General features: G+C 46.0%; 1 protein-coding gene across 8 annotated transcripts in view; it reads left to right on the forward strand.

Annotated features, from left to right (window-relative positions):
• The window catches only part of SMARCA4 (SWI/SNF related BAF chromatin remodeling complex subunit ATPase 4), an 89,424-nt gene that overhangs the window by 30,082 nt on the left and 39,674 nt on the right, over positions 1-19,668 (forward strand). For all 8 annotated transcript variants that reach the window (XM_081498353.1, XM_081498356.1, XM_081498358.1 and 5 more), the window contains exons 12-18: positions 3,255-3,385; positions 3,705-3,762; positions 10,406-10,527; positions 11,915-12,065; positions 13,444-13,607; positions 17,932-17,998; positions 19,126-19,236. In XM_081498353.1, coding sequence (XP_081354479.1) covers positions 3,255-3,385; positions 3,705-3,762; positions 10,406-10,527; positions 11,915-12,065; positions 13,444-13,607; positions 17,932-17,998; positions 19,126-19,236 — 804 coding nt within the window. The remainder of the gene's footprint in view (positions 1-3,254; positions 3,386-3,704; positions 3,763-10,405; positions 10,528-11,914; positions 12,066-13,443; positions 13,608-17,931; positions 17,999-19,125; positions 19,237-19,668) is intronic.

Consider the following 19,668-nt stretch of genomic DNA (forward strand, 5'->3'; position numbering starts at 1 on the left):
TGCTTCCGATCCTTTGTTTAGAAGATTAGTCCTCCCTTTGGTCTTCCAATTAGTGAGGTTCCCCCAATCCTTGTTGGTTTTATTTATTTGTGTGCATGTATGCTCAGTCCCTCAGTTGTGTCCGACTCTTTGTGACCCCATGGACTGTAGCCCACCAGGCTCCTCTGTCCATGGCGTTTCCCAGGCAAAAATATTGGAGGGGGTTGCCATTTTCTCCTCCAGGAGATCTTCCCGACTCAGGGATTGAACCTGTGTCTCTTATGTCTCCTGCATTGGCAGGGGGATTCTTTACCACTGGGCCACTTTTTTTACTCCTCACTTATTTATTTAGTATGTGAAATATTAGCCTGGTCCCAAAGTCAGAACCATGCAAAGAGGCCCCCTAGAGAGGGGCTGCTATCCCCACACATCCATCTCTTCCAGAACATTCCTATCTGCCTCCTGAAGGCAGCCATTCTGCATGTGAAAGAAAGATGTGAGTTGTGCAAATAAAAGATGTGTCCTTTACCCTTTCCCTTAACTCCTCCTCTAAGCCCCTTCCCAGAGGGAAGCCTTGAGTAATCATGGGTGTGTTTGCTCTGGGATATTTTCTGTACACATGCTTCCTGGAGGTTTTCTTTTCCCTGCCTGGTGCTGTATCTTATTTTTTCCAGTTTCCCTCTATTTATTTATTTATTACCCTCACCATACCCTTTTTATTTATTTACTTGTGAGATTTATTTATTCTTTTTTAATGTGGATCATTTTTGAAGCGTTTATTGAATTTGTTACAGTACTTCTTCTGTTTTATGTTTGGGTTTTTGGCCAAGAGGCATGTGGGATCTTGGTTCCGCAACCAGGAATTGAACCCACACCCACATCTGCATTGAAAGTGCAGATTCTTAACCACTGGACTGCCAGGGAAGTCCCACCTGACTCTTTTTAATGTCACTGTATTAGAGATGTGGCTATTGCTTGCTTCTTTGAATCATAAATGCAGTACTTCTCCTTGGTGAAAAAATGATAACATGAAATGTGAATGTAGTGACAACGTGAGAAGTAGAAGCCCCCATGGTACTTGTTCTCTCATGAGCATGCATGTCGATTTCTGGTTGACGTCTCTCTCTACACCTTTCCCAGAACCTTCATGCTTGCATTCTCTTTGTTTTGTTTGGGGACCATTTGGGTTAGTCTACACATAGCAAGACTTCTGCTTGGCATAGTATCTTGGATCACTTTGCATATCAAGCCATTAGTTCTCCTCTTATTTTTTTGTATTGACATACTTAGAATCTCTTTCATTGTTCAGATTGATAGCTGTTTAAGTTGCTTCCCATCAATAGATATAGCAGACATCCTGCACCAAGCAACTCTGATGGACCACTGTATACCTCCTCCCTTGTTGGTAGCTCTTCCCCCTGTTTGCTGTTCTTTTTTACATGCACATTGTGGTAATGAGCCTCCTTATACATTACTTTTTGATGCTGTCTTAGCTGGTATGGCTTAAACATCAGAAATACATGTTTTTATGGTTATGGAAGCTGGAAATTCAAGCTCAAGGTTCAGCAAGGTTGGTTCCTAGTGAGGACTCTCTTCCTGGTTTGTAGCCTCCTGCTTTTTGGCTGGAGAGAGAGCAGGCTCTGGGGTTTCTTCTATAGGGACTAATCCCATCATGAGGGCCCCACCCTTATGACCTAATTATGACCTTACGACCTTAACCTGGATTACCCCACCCCCCACCCCCACAGGGCCCTGTCTCTAAATACAGTCACATTGGAGAGTTGGGGCTTGAGCTTTTGAGTTCCAGAGGGGACACAACCCAGCTCATAGCAGTTGGCACACTTTTGCCTCTTGGCCTGATTCCCAGAGATGAATGACTATAGTGGTCATATACGTAATGTATTGATACTTATTCCACAGGGTTTTATTTGAAATGCTGAATTTTTTAAGAAGAGATGTGGGCTGGCATTTGACCACAGCACAAAGCCTTCCCGAGGCCATTTGGGGCATTCGTATGGCAGGAAGGTGTGGCTCAGGGAACTCTGGAGGATAGCCACTGCAGCTGCTCATCCTGTTATAGTGACAGGAAGCACGGCTCCATGATGGCTGCTAGTGGTCTTGGTGTCTGTTCTTGCCCAGTGGTCCACAGCCTTGACTAGACATCAGTGTCACCTGGAGACCTTCTGAAAATGAGAGAGGCCTGGGGTGAGGACCCCAGGGCAGTTGAGTCAGGATTCTGGGGGTGGAGAGGTCCCACCATCAGCACCCTGATTGCTCCTAGGAAAGATGCAGGGGTGACAGTCACTGACCGAGGCAGCCTGCAGAGCTTGTTTGTGGGGTGGCGGTTAGGCGGGTTTACAGTTCATGGGGGTGCAAGAGTTGGATACTACTGAGCAACTAAATAGCAACAGTAGTCTCTGCTGAGGGTCATTGTAGGTGGTGAGCACAGCCTGCAGGGAGGTTTGGGAGGTATTAAGTTCCTAGTGGGTGCAGACAAAGGTTTCCACCTTCATCCTCATCCTGAAGGTCTTGCTAGGAAATGTGAAGGATCTGTTGAAGGGGAAAACTTCATCCTAAGTCAGTATCTCAAGAAATCAAGGAATTACATATTTTTTGCTACAAGGAAGTTGTTTGATTTTTCAAAGATTCTAATTAGCTGTTTAACAGAAAAGAATGAGGACCTTTGATGCAGTCTACAAATCCAGTAAAAATGGAAGCAATCAAGGGCCAGAAAAATGGGAATAGTGTAGTCACTTGGGTCAGAAAGGAAGGAATACAGAAGACCTTGTTTCTTCTGTGTGGAATTGATCTAGGAGAACACACCAGAAACTGATAGTGGTGGGCACCTGTGAAGAGAGAAACTGTTGAGTTCGGGGGTAGGGATGCAGAGAGTCCGCACTCCATCCTCTTGGATCTTCGACTGTATGACTATGTTACTGAGTTGGCCAAACAAATAGGTATTCGGTTGGCCAAAACATTGGTTCGGGTTTTTCAGCCCCATCTTATGGGGAAACCCGAACCAATGTTTTGGCCAACCTAATAGCTATTTGAAAATTAAAAACATATCAGTTATTTCCAAGACACAGCTGTTATCAATTGGTTACATATATTTTTACTGAGTTATTAACATTAAGTTAACCCAGCTTGTGTGCCATTTTTCTGGGCCGGAGTTCGGGTGGGTAGGGGGGCAGTTCCCAGATGGCCCTGGTATGCGGATGGACGCCCAGGGTATGGACTCTGCAGAACCTCACGTCCTGCGTGTGACTCTCTTTCAGCCTCTAGACGAGACCAGCCAAATGAGCGACCTGCCGGTGAAAGTAATCCACGTGGAGAGTGGGAAGATCCTTACAGGCACAGATGCACCCAAAGCTGGGCAGCTGGAGGCCTGGCTGGAGATGAACCCAGGGTGAGTGGGGTCTCGCAGGCTGGTGGCAGCCTGCATCCTGGGTTGAAGGCCAGCCTCGTTCCAGGGGAGGTGGCTGCAGGGGATGATCCTGCTTGCATTGGAAACAGGCCGATTTGCTAAAGAAAGTGAGTTGTGCTGGTTCTGGGGAGTTTTTTTTTTTTTAGTCTGTGCTGCATGACAAATGGGATCTTAGTTCCCCCGCCAGGGATTGAACTCGTGCCCCCTGCATTGGAAGCTTGGAGTCTTAACCACTATACCTCTAGGCAAGTTTCCTGGGGAGATTTATATTACAACACTGATTTTTTTTTTCCCTCCCCAGGTATGAAGTAGCTCCAAGATCTGATAGTGAAGAGAGTGGCTCAGAAGAAGAGGAGGAGGTAAGAGTTCGTTTCCTGGCCATCCAGGCCTTCGAGGCTCTGTGGTGTGACCTCTACCACAGTGGATGCTAAGCTCCTCTTCCACTCAGGCCAGGCATCGAGTGGGGTAAGAGATGGGCAGGGGGCTGCCGAGGCTGAAAGTTGGTTCTTGAGAGCCACATTGTTTAATATGGTAGCCTCTCATCACGCGTGACTGTTTCCACTCTAACTTCATTAAATAAAATATAGATGTCCTCACTCATATGTCCTCAGTCACACTGGCTGTATGCCAGGCACCCAACAACTCTACCCTCCAAAACATGCCGGTATGAAGTTGTGAGCATGCTATCGTGAGCATGCGATGTTTGCCCCTTATCATCTGTTCTTTGAAAACCTTATACATGCTTGTATTTATTGTGCATATTCTCTGAGTCATTGAATTATGCCCTGTAAGGTGATTTTTAGAGTTTCCCTGGTTGTCAGAGCTCAGATGAGAGTCTTGTCCCTCTATCTGTCCTGGCCGGCCTCTTTGGGAAGGGGGACCGGAGGAAGCCTGGGGATGCAGTGTCTGTAGGGAGGGTTACTTCTGCACGGTTACCCCCAAGAAGGGTACACCCTGCATTCCCCCATCAACTGGGGTGAGGGTGGCTTACAAGGCTTTTAAAAAGCTTCTGCCCCCTCCATGAGGTTATACAGAGAGAATTTTAATAGCCATATCTTTGCTTATTAAGGTCAAACATTTTTTCAGGTGTTACTGACCACTTAGATTTCTCCTTTGAATGATTTGCTTCACTTGCCAATTTCAGATCAGTTGCATATTTTAGCTGAAACTTTTAAGTATTCTTTATGTATTTACCTCAGCCTGAAATCAGCTTGGTGTTTATCTGTATCTTTCTTTTGATATGTCCTGTCTTCACTCCCCTCCTTCTTACCTCTTCAGGTCACCTGGAATTTATTTTGTGTAGGACTTGAGATGGAGCCCCTTTCCCCCTCACTTCTAGCGGTATTAAATCCCACAGACAGAGGAGCCTGGCAGACTACAGTCCATGGGTCGCAAAGAGTAGGGCATGACTTAACAACTAAACAACAGCAAAGTAGTATTAAGACAATGGGTATACTGTTGGTTCACCCCTTCCCCACTGACCTGTGATATTTTTTAAAAATTAATACATTAGGTTTTTATATCCACCAGTTTCTTTCTTTTTTTTTTTTTTTGAGAATTTACTTTTTTTGTTATTTTGTTTTTTTTTATTTTGTTTATTTTTAAATATTGAGGCATAGATACGTAGTTGATGTAGTATTTAAAATTCCTTTTAAAATTCTAATGATTTTTAGACTAATAATGTTTCGTTGTTAATTTTTTTAAACAACTTTTTGGAGATATAATTTGCATACTGTAAAGTGTACCCATAATAAGATTACTCTTCAGTGATTTTAGTCAGGTTACAGAATTGCATAGTCATCACACTGCACAAACTTTAGAATGTTTTCATCACCCCAAAAAGCTTCATCTCACTGATTTACAGTTTGTTCTTGCTACTTCCTCCAGCCCCAGGAAATCACCGGTCTGCTCTATAGATTTGCCTATTCCAGAATTTCACATAAATGGAATTATACAACATACAGTATTGTTTGTCTGGCTTCTTTAACGTGGCATGTTTTTAAGTTTCACCTATGTTGTCTGTATGTCAAAAGTTTGTTCTACATTGCTTATTATTAGAGAAATGCAAACCAAAACTACAATAAGATGCCACCTCACACTGGTCAGAATGGCCATCATTAAAAAGTCTACAAATAACAAATGTTGGAGAGAGCATGAAGAAAATATTTGCAGTGTCGGTGGAATACTGCAGTACTGGTGGAAATGTAAGGTGGTGCAGTCACTATGGAGAACATTATGGAGGTTCTTCAAAAAACTAAAAATAGAGTTGCCATATGATCAGAAATCCTACTTCTGGGCATATATTCAGATAAAACTATAATTCAAAAAGATACACGCACCTCTATGTTTATAGCAGCATTATTTACAATAGCCAAGATATAGAAACAACCTGAATGCCCATTGAGAGGTGAATGGTTAAAGAAGATGTTAAAGATACATATACCCAGTGAAGTGTTAGTCATAAAGAAGAATGAAGTAATACCATTTGCAGCAACATAGGTGGACTTAAAGATTATCATACTAGGAAAAGTAAGTCAGAGAAAGACAAACGCTGCGTGATATCACTTATACATTAAATCCAAAATTTGATGTGAATGAACTTATCTACACAGTAGAAACAGACATAGAAAACAGACTTGTGGCTGCCAGGGGGCAAGGGAGGAGGAAGGATTGGGAGTATGGGACAAGCAGATACAAACTGTTATTTATAGAATGGGTAAACAACAAGGTTCCACACACAGAGAACTATATTTAATACCCTGTAATAAGCATAGTGGAAAAGAAAAAAGAAGATATTCTCTGCTTTGAGGGTGTAGATTTAACCCTTATATGCATATTTCCAAACTTAACAAACTCAACTATCAAAATTTTTGATAAGATGTGTGCATTTTACTCTTAAGTAATTTATACCTCAATTTAAAAAATATTAAAAAGAAATAATGTGGAGAAGCCATTAATAAAAGTTAAGCTCTTAAAAAAATTTTTTTATTCCTGAGTCGTGTTCCTTTGCATGGATATACCACATTTTGTTTATCATTTCACCAAATTGTGGGCATTTGTGTGTTTTCCGTTTCTATTTCTCTTGGGTAAATACTTAGGAATGGCATTGCTGGGTCATATGGTAAGCTTATGTTTAACTTTCTAAGCAATTAGCAAACCATTGCCTGAAGTGATTGTACCTTTTCACAGGTCCCCAGTTTCTCCATGTCCTTATCAACACTTGGTATTATCTGTTCTTTACATTGTAGGCATCCTAGTGGGTATGTAATGGTATCTCTGGTTTGACTTTGTGTTTTCCTAGTAAGTAATGATGTTGAGCATCTTTTCAAATGTTTATGCACCATTCTGATGTCTTCTTTGGTGAAAATCGATTGAAATCTTTTGCCAATTTTTAATTGGGTTGTGTGTCATTTTATCATCAAGTTGTAGGAATTCTTGTTCTTGATATGTTCTTGATACCTGTCCTTAATCAGATATATAACTTGCAAATATCTTCTCCCAGTCTGTTTGTCTTTTTTCCCCTCAATGTTGTCTTGAAATGTAAAAATGTTTCGTTTTGATGGAATCTTTTTTTGATTTTTTTCTTTTATGAATTGTGCATTTGGTGGTATACTGAGAACTGTTCCAGGTCATGAAGGTTTTTCTCTTATGTTTTCTTTTGCAAGTTTTATATTTAAGCTCTTACATTTAGGGTCATAGTTGAGTTGATCTCTCTGTGATCCGAAGGTCTAAGGGTTTCTTTGCATATGGATATCCACCTTACCCAGCACCATTTGATGAATAGGCTATTTTTCCCTATTGAATAGCCTTGGCAGCATTGTGGGAAATTAGTTGACCATTAGAATAAGGGTTTGTTTCTGACTCGGTGTTTTTCTGTTGATCTGATTATGTTTATCTTTGTGTCACTGCCACACTATCTTGATTATTGTAGCTTATAATAAATTTTAAAATCAGGTAATGTTAGTCCTTCAACTATTTTGCTGTATTGACTATTCCAGAGCCTTCACATCCCCATGTACACATTAGGATCAGCTCATCAATTACTACAGAAAGGCTTGCTGGGATTTTTTTGGGAGGATTGTGTTGAGTCTAGATCAGTTTTGGGAGAATCACGTTTAATAATACTCAGTCTTCCAATCCATGAACATGAGCAGTTTCTCCATTTATTTTGATAATCTTTAATTTCTCCTAGTATTGTTTTGTAGTTTTCAGAGTACAGTTTTTGCTTTTTTGTTGTTAAATTCATTCTTAATTATTTTATCCCTTTTATGCTACTACAAACAGAATTGTTTTCTTAATTTTATTTTTGAATATTTTGTAGCTTTTCTGTGGAGATAACATGGGAAAAAATTTTTTATGTTGATCTTATGTTCTGGGAACTTGCTAAACTCGTATTGGTGATTCCAGTAAGGTTTTTTTGTTTGTTTGATTCCTTAGGATTTTCACAAACAAGATCATGTCATTCATAAATAACCATGACTTTACTTCTTCCTTTCCCATCTGTGTGCCTTAATTTTTAATCTTTTTTTCTTGCCTTGTTGCACTAGATCCTCCAATAAAATGTTGAATAGATGTATCCAGAGCAGATATCATTGGCTTGTTTTTGATGTTAAGTTTGAAGCAATTACTCTCTCACTGTTTAGTGTTAGCTATAAATTTTTCATGGATGTCTTTTAACAAATTGAGTAAATCATATTCACATCATACTCTCTTCTTTTTTTGCTTATCTTATAGTGAATGTTTATTGTTGTTTAGTCGCTAAGTCATGTCTGACTCTTTTGCGACCCCATGAACAGTACCCTGCCAGGCTCCTCTGTCCATGGGATTTCCCAGGTAAAAATACTGGAGTGGGTTGCTGTTTTCCTTCTCCAGGGGATCTTCCCGACCCAGGGATCGAACCTGTGTCTCCTACATTGTAGGCGGGTTCTTTACCGCTGAGCCACCAGGGAAGCCCAGTGACTGTTTAGTGGAAGGCTATTTTAGCCACTCTGTGTTCTGACTTCCACCCTTGTGGGTTCGTTTGTGGTGTTTTTATTTGTTTAGTAAATTATCTAGGCCGAATCTGTGGAATGTTTCCCCAGGGAGTGTGCTGTCTGTGGTGTCTGCTCGGTTTATTGTTTAGTTTTGTTTTTTTCTCATATTCATTTTTAATCCTGGCTCTCTAGGAATGGGTTGTATTTCTTCATAACTTAGCAGTCACCTCCAACACCTTGAGCCAGTAAAGACTGTGTCTCCTGCCAGTAGATCTGTGTATGTAGAAGAGCATGTTCCGGGTCTGAGTCGTTTTCAAGCCTACCCTGGCTTTTATTTTCCGCTGGGCCTTGTCTCATTTCCTCTGCGCATGTGCACAGCCCTCAGCCAGTAATCTGCTCTCCCTACCCGTGGCTGAGGTCCTCACCTCCACTGACTGCTGCTGGCCCGAGCATCGCCCACTGCTGTAAAACAACAGAGTCTCCCATCAGACTCAGCTGCCAGGCCTCATGGCCCGCCCACCCTGACAGAGCTTACACATCAGGATGGGAGAGGTGAAAACACCCACAAGTAAGATCTCTACAAACTCCCACCGTCTGCTTACTCAAAGCTCGGCAGTTTTTTTAAGCGTTAGTGTGTCTCAGACTCCAGTTCTCTGGGATGGTTCCTGGTGCTACTTTTGTCCAGCTTTTTAAGGTAAAATTTGCTGATCCCTTTTAATTGGAATTAGCCAGACTTCCCATTCCTATTTTAATTCCTGACATGGTACTATCAACTTGGAAAGTCTTACAGCTATGATTTTGGGGGGCCAAAGTGTTCCTGCTATCTTCATATGTTCATTATTCCCAGTAATCTATAAAATTATTTTGCTTTCTCCAAGGGAAATTTCACTGGAGTTTGATTGGAATAATTTAACAGAGTAATTAACAGATGTTTTCTTTTTTAGTTTTATAGCAGTTCCATTGTACACACAGATTTTGTGTGATTCAAACAGGAATACAAGGATAGTTTAATGTTAAGAAATGCATTTGTATGTATATTATCAATATGTCATACAGAATCTCCTGTATTATCTGCTAAGTTAATGTTGAAATATCCTTTTAAGGAAACATAATACTTAAATAGGAAGTCCCCTACATACAAATGAGTTCCATTTCAAGAGTGCGTTCTTAAGTCCAACAGTTCGCATAGGTAGCCAGCTAACACAGTTTGCCTATATAGTACTGTACTGTAACAGATTTATAATACTTTTCACACAAAGAATACATAAAACAAACATGAACTATAAAGAACACATTTTCACGGTTATGGAATGGTACCTTGAAAAGTTTAATAGTACAGGTCAATAGCTGACACTCAGGGGTGGACATCTAGTGAACAGACAAGAAGAGTTACTGACTGGAGGAGGGAGAGGAGGTGGGAGATGGCACAGCTGGAGGATCGTCAGCAATAGGAGACAGAGGACAGGCTGCTGTGTCACTCACACCTGACATTGATGAAATGCATGTTCATATCTTTGAAAATTCTCAACTTGAAGGTTCATATGTGGGGGACTTACTGTACACAGATTTATAGAAAACCTCTTAGTAAACTATGGTGCCTGTTACCAGCAGTCTTATTTGACATGTTTTAGACATTTGTGCCATGTCAGTAAAACCGAAAGTAAATCAAGAGCAGTAAATATTTAAGGTTGCCTATGAATATTTAATGCCTAGAAAATCCAAGAGAGAATGTATGTTTTAGTAGCATACATTATGTAAGAAGGGCTGGGTGCAAATAGAATCTACTAGCAGCAACTGAAGTACAGAAATAGCCTGAGATATCCTTAAAAAAAAGTGTCTGGACTCTGCTACGAAAACTAAAAATCATGTACTGAGCAACTAAAAGAAGATGCACGTAAAAAGCATGACATGTTTTGGGATGGGCAGGAAGAAGGCGTGTGGGTTGTAAAACCATCCCTAGTTTTTGGTCTTCTCCCTTGGGCGCCCCTGGGCACCTGACCTGGGGAGACATGGACCTGTTTCTTGGCAGGAGGAGGAGGAGGAGCAGCCGCAGCCTGCGCAGCCCCCAACCCTGCCCGTGGAGGAGAAGAAGAAGATTCCAGATCCCGACAGCGATGATGTCTCTGAGGTGGACGCCCGGCACATCATTGAGTAAGGGTTCTCTCCACCTGTTCCCATTCTGCCAGCTCCCTGCGTGGGGGGCACCAGCGGAAGCCATCAGAATCCCAGCTCCTCCTTGAATAGCCCTGTCCAGCTGGCAGCCATTGCTGGACCCCATACGTCAAATGGACTTAACTTCAGATGTCTCTGATTTTCATAGGGTGTAATGACAGTCCATCCTTTCACGTGGTTCGTCGTGTGTGTAGGAGATGGGGGCGGTTACCACGAAAGATTTACCACGCTTGTGCTCCAGCTCAGCCCTCCCCCTCTCCTCCTTGGGAAAAATTGTTTCCTCAGCTTGTGTCTTCCACACATAACCCTGTGCATTTTTTTTTAATTTTCATTTCTGGGACACTCTTCCGCCCCTTGTTCTCGTGTCTGTGCACACATAGCGTCTCACTCTCTTCCATATCCAGCCGCATGGCATCCCTGCCATGGTCTCGTACGGTGGCATTTGTCTTGACGGTGGTCATTTAGGTTGTTTTTCATCCTTTGCCCTTGAAAGCAGTTAAAATTATTATACCAATTTCCTGGTGGTTTACAGTACAGGGTTAGCAGATACTCTTAAATAGAGGATTGAGAGTGATATGTATTATATAAACTTTAGGTGTGAAGGGGAACCATGAGAACAAACATACAATCTTTTTAATCCATTAGAAAAACCCTCTAAACCAAGAGTCTGCAGCCTCCAAGCCACAGACCGGTACCTCTGTCAGATCAGCGGCAGCATTAGATTAGCAACAAAGTGCTCAATAATATGTAAAGCACTTGAATTGTGGTGAAATCACCCCACCCCCCATCCCCGGCCTGTGGAAAAACTGTCTCCCATGAAACCAGTCCCTGGTGCCAAAAAGTTTGGAGACCACTGCTCTAAGCTAAGAAAACCCAGCTTAACTGGACAAGATGGGTAGGGTGATATAAAGACAGAGACATAGCATAAAGCAGTATGATGGAAATTGGGTCACCTGTATCTGTCACATTAATAAAATGTAAGTAGTTTAATGTCTTTTTTTCCCTAAAGAATTCCAGATTAGATCACAAAACCTCCAGTGTATAAATGATTCAGGTTTGCAAGGCTGTCAAGTGTACATTTTTCCTTGTACTCTCAGTAGAGAGGGTGGACTATGTAACCAGCCTCCAGCAGAAAGTAATGCTCCTTCCCTGGTGTGACAGGGAAGGCGCCCCCCGGCACCTAGAAGTCCAGTATTGGCCCCTAGGTTGGCATCTGCCGACTTGCCCGTCCTCAGACTGTGTGGCTGCTCTTGGGCTTATCTTCCGGCTCAAGCCGTAAAAGCTGCTCTGCAGAGGCTTGTGTCAGAAGCATGTTGTCCCAAGTAAGAGTGTTTATCTTCACATGGCCCTTCCATTTTCCTCCCAGGAACGCCAAGCAAGATGTGGACGACGAGTACGGCGTGTCTCAGGCCCTCGCTCGTGGCCTGCAGTCCTATTACGCTGTGGCCCACGCCGTCACCGAGAGGGTGGACAAGCAGTCGGCGCTTATGGTCAATGGCGTGCTCAAGCAGTACCAGGTAGGTTGGATGGGCGGAGTCCACACAGCAGTCCTGACAAAGGGGTTGAAATGAAATGGTGCAATCAGTCAGTTTCTCCTGCATGCTTGATCTGTGCATGGCCAAACAGGAGCACTGACAGGCTTTTAGCATCTGAATTCCCCCAACAGCTTTGTAGTAGACACTGTGATCCTCCAAGTTTCATGGGGAGTTTGAGGGATAACTGAGGAGCAGATAGATACAGCAATTTTTCAAAATCAAATGGCCCAGAGGGGGCTCAGCTCAGTGCTCTGATAACCTAGAGGCATGGGATGGGAGGGTGGGAAGGAGGTTCAAGAGGGAGGGAATATGTATATACTTACGATTGATTCATATTGTACGCAAAAACCAACACAAAATAGTAAGACAGTTATCCTCCAATAAGGAAAAAAAAATCATACGGTTTGGGAATGGCTGAGCCAGAATGGGACCCAGGTGTGGGACCATGGGGGCTCTGTGGAGTGTGAGGCAGCGAGGAGGGAGAGCCTAGCAGCTCTAGACTTAGTCCTTTCTTCTCAGAAATACAGGCCTGTGAGGGTCACGTGATGATGACTCTAAAGCTCTGTGTCAGGGCCTGGCCTAGAGCAGCCAAGACAGGGAACTGCTCGTCATAGAAATTTCTTTTTCTGTGACTGTGGCCCCTCACCCTAAGCTCATCTCAGCTTCCAGGAGACAGCTGGCATACCTCCAACCAAAGAACACGTTCCCTGTCTGCTTCTCAGTGTGCTGGTAACCCCTGAACCCCTCCTTTCCTTACAAGTACTCTCAGCACCTCTGCTGGCATCAGATTCCAGAGGTGAATCCTGTGACCAGTAGAAGTTTCCAGAGAGGCCTGTGTAATCACAGAAATCAGAACATGGCCACGACTTACATAATCTGTTAGGAAACTTTCCAGATTTTCCTTGAGGACAGTCTTCCAACTGCCTGTGGCAGAAAGCTTTGCAAGCTTTGGAAACCTTTCACTTCATCTTGAAATGCTGTCGAGGCAGTTAGTCGTGTGGTGCACTCGTTACCCTGACGCCCCAAGGCTTCCCTGCATCCAGGGTCACACATTGAGGGCAGGCTGGTCCCAGTGGGCTATGTGGCTTGGTATTGGCAGTGACAGAGACTTAACAGTTTAAACATGTGCCTGGAAAGGATGTTTCATACCTGTCTTACATGAGCACAGCAGCCCTGTGATTCCAGAGAAAGGAGTGTGAGATGGGGCTGAGTGGGATAGAAGAGAGTGAACCAAGAGCAAGATGCCAAGTGAACATGGCAGCGGGTGGTCCCTGGCTGGGTGGAACTTGGGAGTCTACGAAGCGCAGGGAACCCTCCCACACCCCACCTGGGCCTCAGCTCCGGCCACTTGTCCTTGCAGATCAAAGGCTTGGAATGGCTGGTGTCCCTATACAACAACAACCTGAATGGCATCCTGGCTGACGAGATGGGCCTGGGCAAGACCATCCAGACCATCGCGCTCATCACGTACCTCATGGAGCACAAGCGCATCAACGGGCCCTTTCTCATCATAGTGCCCCTCTCGTGAGTGCCCACCCCGGGTTGGGAGTGCCTGCCCAAACTCACGCCTATGTGTTAGTTTGTCTGGGCCACCCTCATGAAGGACCACAGCCTGGGTGGCCTCACCACAGGCCCTACTTCCCTGGAGGCCCGAGTCTGAGTCCAGGGTGTCCGCAGGGCTGGTTTCCTCCGAGGCCTCTCTCCTGGCCTTGCAGATGGTGTCTTCTCCCTGGGTCTTTACTTCGCCTCTGTGTGTCTGTACCCTCATTTCCTATTCTGATAAGGAAGTCATAGAGTCATGGATTAGGGCTCACCCTGAGGACCTCATTTTTTTTTCATCACCTTTTTTTGTTTGTTTTCTAATATTTACTTGGCTGAGTCAGATCTTAGTTTTGCGGTACACAGGATCTTTGTTGCAGCCTGCAGGCTTTTTGCTGTGGTTCACTGCCCCAGTAGTTGGGACACATGGGCTTCTCTCGTGCTCCTAGGCGCTAGAGCACAGGCTTAATAGTTGTGGCGCACAGGTCTAGCTGTTCCGCAGCGTGTGGAATTCTCCTGGATCAAGGATTGAACCCATGTCTCCTGCATTGGCCGACGGACTCCTTGCCACTGAGCCACCAGGGAAGGCCTGCATCAGGTTGTAGTTGTGGCTCGCTGGCTCAGTAGTTGTGGCACATGGGCTTAGTTGCCCTGCCACACGTGGGATCTTAGTTCCCCGACCAGGGATAGAACCCACATTCCCTGCCTTGAAAGGTGGATTCTTAACCACTGGACCACCAGGGAAGTCCCTTTATTACTTCTTTAAAGACCCTATTCCCAAACATAGTTGGGCTCTGGGTGTGAAGATGTCAGCATGTGAATTCCAGGGGGACACACCCAGCGCCCAGCTGCCTGCCTCTGGGTTCAAGGCACAGGGTAGAGGAAGGGCAGGTCCTGGGGTGCCTGCCTGTATGATCCCTGTTGGGGCGACTCTCACAGGCACTCCTTGGTGTCCTCTTCAAGTCCTGTAACCAGCAGATTCCATTCCAGGTTGTCACAGGAGTCAGATAGCCGCCCATCAGAAGCATGGAGTTTTACTGTTTGTTCAGGTGCTGTTTCCGCTTCCTGCTGGGGCCCTGAGCTCTGCTGGTCGCATCTTAGCCCAGTCCGGGCACCACAGATGCTCAGCTGTGGTGGTGTCTGGTACCTGAATGGCATCCTGTGGAAGCTCTCACTTGCAATCTCTTGGTGCTATCAGCCTCTTCCTCCCCACAGACACCCTTCTGGGGCCAAGATTCCTTGGCTGCTCGGGGGCTGCCTCTTCCCAGCTCTGTATATAACACACGATGGTTCTTCTTCCTGTAGGATTTTTCCGTAAGTCCTGGGACAGGCTGTCCTTGACCTGGTTCCAGTCACATGTTAGGCAGCAGTCCAGCTCTGGGCCCAGGGGATGGTCTGCTCTGATGTGGCCAGGCCTGTGTGTGTGCACTTGGCCAGGCTTAGAGGGGGAAGCCCTTGCCTTCGGCCCAGTGCGCAGTAGGGACCACGTCAGCTGTCTAGGTGGGTGATGGGAAACCATGTCCTCATCCCCCAGCCCATGGTAACATACTTTTCCTGCCTGGAAGACAGCCAGGCTTCCAGAGGCCATGCACCCACGGCTGGGGGCCTCAGGAGCCTCCAGAATTTACTGAGAGAAGTTGATTTCCCCCTTTGCTTTCTCTTGCTCATGGTGGTGTAAATCTGGCTGCCTTGGTGGGAATAGATCTTCATAGAGAGGGAGTTGTTTCTAGAATCGGCAGGAGGTCCTGGGCCTGCAGCTGGCCTTGCCGCGTCCTCCCTTGGGTCGACCCAGCTTCTCAGTGCCCGCGGCCCTCGCCTGTGCACTGTCCACAGCCCTCCAAGGGCTCCTGTCCCCTCCTTTTTCTGTTTAGGTGGGACTTCATCTCCACCAGAATAGCTCTGTGTCCAGCGTGCTGTGCTACAGACTGGGGTTTTTTTTTGTTTTTTTTTTGGCTGCCCCTTGCTGTTTTTGGGATCTTAGATGAGAAAGGGCATAGTCATATATATCCTCAGCAATGAGAGCGCGGAGTCCTAACCACTGGACTACCAGGGAAGTCCCATGGCTTGTCTCTTTTTTTAATACATATTTCTTTAAACTTTGTTTTGTATAGGAGTATAGCCAATTAGCAATGTTGTGATGGTTTCAGGTGGAAGTAAAGGGACTCAGCACATGAAAAGCTATTCAGCATCACTAATAGCTAGAGAAATGCAAGTCAAAACTACAATGAGATACCAGTTTTTAATTTTCATTTTGAAAATTATTTTAAGACTTACAAACAACTGCAAAAGCAGCTTTAAAAGTTCCTGCACACCTTTTACCTGGCCTTCCAGAGCTCACATCACCTTAGGACAGTTTTAACACCAGGCTAGTAACAATGTGGTGATAAATCATCACTAACTGTTAGTGACTCTAGAGACATGGTTCAGATGTTGTCGGTTTCCTCATTGAAGGCCTTTTTCTGGTCGAGGGTCCCTCCCCTGCCTTTTGTTGTCGTGTGTTGTGAAGTCTCTGTGACAGCTGCCCAGCTTGGCTTTGTTCTTCTTGATTTTCATGAACCTGAATCCCGGGCAGGTGTTTGGTAAACCATCCCTCCTCAGACAGGGCTCATGTGATGTGTCCTTCTTTCTGGAATTCTGGCAAGAAACTCCAGGAGGGGCTGTTGTGCCCTACCTGAGGCTTCACATCAGAGGGCACAAGCCCAGAGCTCCACAACAGGAGAGCGTCATTTTGGTCTCTCTTTTTATCTTTTGGCCGATGGTGCCGCACGAGGGATCTTGGTTCCCCAACCAAGGATCGAACCCATGCCCCCTGCAGTGGAAGCATGGAGTCGTAACCGCTGGACCACCAGGGAAGTCCCCAGTTTGTTCTCTTCTTACGTGGTGCCTGCTGGTTTCCCCATGCAAACGTAACAGTTTTCCTTTGTGATTTATAAGTATCTCATGGGAAGATACTGAGAAACTCTGTGACTATCCCATTTCTCATCATACTCTTCTCTGTAATTGCAGCATCTGTCAGAAAATCTCGCCTGAAATGATGATCCCCCTGGGAAGTGCCCAGGCAAGGTTTTCTCTTTCCAGTGTTCCTTGGAATCCACTGCAAGGGAAAGCTGTCTCTTCTCCCCCGTGTAATAGTTTAATGGTGTAGTTCTTCCTAGCAGCGTTGGCCCATGGACCCTATCATTAGTGATTTTGCTTAAGAAAGAAAGTGAAAGTGAAGTCACTCAGTCATGTCCGACTCTTTGCGACCCCATGGACTGCAGCCTACCAGGCTCCTCTGTCCATGGGATTTTCCAAGGAAGAGTACTGTGTCCTTTCAGCATGTCCCCGCCATTGCCTTGTGATAGTTTGTTTACTGTTGAAGAGCATCAGCTTTACAGAAAAGTTGGAAAGATGGTTCCCAGAGCTCCCGTGTACCTTCCTCTGGTTCCCCCTGTGGCTGATCACATCTTTTTTGCTTGTGTGTGTGTTTTTGGCCTCCCCGTGGGATCAGGTGGGATCTAGTTCCCTGGCTGGGCCTTGAGCCCATGCCACTCTGCATTGGAAGTGCAGTCTTAATCAGCGCACCACCGAGGAGGCTCCTGTGGTTGATCACATCTAACGTGACCCTGTCACATTCGTCACAAGTGAGGAATCCCCACCGGCCCATTATATATATATAGTGAGAGTGTAACTAAACACAGTACCATTATGTAAACTTTATAGAGATTTTGCTAGTTTCGCCCTAACTTCTGTTTTCAGTCTCAGGATCCCATGTGACATTTACCCTTCACATCTCCTCAGGCCTCTTCTGGTCTGTGACTGTTCCTCAGACTTTGCATAACTTGAGTGACCTTGATGGTTTTGAGGAGATTGGTCAGGTGTTTTACAGGAGGTACTGCAGCCTGGGTCTGTTTGGTGATTTTCTCATCCTTAGATGGGATGATGGGTTTTGGGAACAAAGATCAGAAGTGAAGCCTGCCTCTCAACTCATCTTGGGGGCAGTTACTGTCAACGTGACTCTTCACGCTGGTGGTTGACCTTGATCACCTGGCTGAGGTAGTGTGTGTGGCAGGTATCTCCCCTGTGAAGTACTTTTTCTTCCCCCTTTCCATACTGTATTCTGGGAAAAGATACTCAATGTAGCCAACACATAATAGGTGGGCAGTTAAGTGCTACCTCCTTAAAGGGGAAATCGCTATACAAATTATTGGAAGTTTGCCCTGCCAGGGTCACGGCCACGTCAGCCTTTACATCCTTATGGACATCAGTGTGGACAGTGAACAGCTGGCATCAGAACTAGTACCTGACTGTCCCTTCCTTGTTTCACCAGAACCCTGTCCAACTGGGCCTACGAATTTGATAAGTGGGCCCCCTCCGTGGTGAAGGTGTCTTACAAGGTACGTTGCCACCTGAGGAGGTGGGCATGGGCAGGGTGGGGGAGCAGGGGATACGTGTGGTGAAGAGGGATGTTGACCTGCATTAATGACTGGATGTGCGTTTGCGTGCCTTCTTAGGTCATCCACATGGGGGCTTGGCTCATTTCATTTCGAGGAGGGATGCTTTTGCTATGTTCTGGTCTCAGTGTGGACTGTGCTAGTGTGAATGCACTCAGCTGAAGTTTGTTACTCCAGCTGAGCTCCGGACGTGTCCACATAGGCAGGCTCAGCGATGTCCACCGTGGGTTGCTGCTGTGTGGTGGGCTGCTCACTGTCCACACCATCTCTAGACCAGTTCACCTGGGCACTGGGGGCTGATAGTGCCTCCTGTCCTTGTGGGGAAAGGGAGGAGGGGCGGGGTGCCTACGCAACCACTTGGTGGCAGAGCTCAGTCATGCCCTTGGCCACAGGGCTCCTGGGTCCAGGCTCGCCAGCTCTGTGCCACGGAGCTCCTAGCCCTGTGATGGGAAGAAGCAGGTCCTGGCAGAGATGACAGCATGTGCGGGGAGAAATTGGTGCATTTGAGAAAATACATGTTGTCCGGCTGCCAAGAGCTTATGAGAATGAAGCAACTTATACTCTAGTTTAAAAAAAAAAAATTTAAAAGGAGAAAGAGCTTCTGGGAACAAGTGCAGCTCAGTCTGTCAGGAACAGTGAGCTTGAAACAGGGAACCAGACAGGTTTGCTAACCAGGGAGAAGCCGGAGCTGCCCTTGGGGAATGGTTACTGTGGACTGCACCTATGTGGGAGACACGGTGGCCTGCGTGGGGACCCGGGAGGAGGCAGGCATGGGAAGCGGAGCTGGTCGCCCACCAGGAGTGGGGCAGGTGGAGGTGCAGGCTGCAAGCCACCCAGGGCCTGCATGCCTCTCTGCTCCCTGAACGAGGCCCTCTGCGGGAGGGTGGAGTCGGAGGGGGAGCAGTCTGGGGGTGGAGTCGAGGGAGGGACAGCCGCTTGGGGGCCAAGTTGGGGAGGGCAGCAGTCTGGGGTGTAGTCGGGAGAGGGCCAGCAGCCTTTGCCAGTTCTCAGCCTTACCAGGGCCCCAGGACTTGGAGGGCTGAGGCGTATGCGTCTTCTCTCCCTCACAGGGCTCCCCAGCAGCCAGACGTGCTTTTGTCCCCCAGCTCCGCAGTGGCAAGTTCAACGTCTTGCTGACGACGTACGAGTACATCATTAAGGACAAGCACATCCTTGCAAAGGTAGCGTGTTCACCTGTAAAACAAGGCAGTTTGGCCCATCATGTGCCGTCCAGGCGTCTGTGATCCTGCCCAGGCTGGTCACGCGTGGGTCACACTTCTCATCTTCTCAGACCCCCCACAAGTCATTGCTCAGTGATTCCCTGTATATGCATAAGGACAGCAGCTCTGTGGGTGTGAAAGGCCTCAATCAAGGTGACTTGGGGTTTGCTTCTCTGACTGTGTGTTCCCAGGCTTGCCCTAGATCGTGTCCAGAGACTGGTACCATCTACAAAGCACGTGGACCAGCTTCTCTCAGGGCTCCTGCCCAAAGAGCCTTGTCATGTGCGATGCCTCCCAGCCTTCCTGTCCTGCCTGCCATGTCCCTCACAGGGCCACGTTGAGGCCCTCCCCCATCTCCACCTGTCTCTAGAGGCCTCAGACCCCCCTCCCTGG

Source organism: Giraffa tippelskirchi, chromosome 6, assembly GCF_054371585.1.
Source record: "Giraffa tippelskirchi isolate mGirTip1 chromosome 6, T2T-mGirTip1v1.2.pri, whole genome shotgun sequence".
NCBI classification, from domain to species: Eukaryota; Metazoa; Chordata; class Mammalia; order Artiodactyla; family Giraffidae; genus Giraffa; species Giraffa tippelskirchi.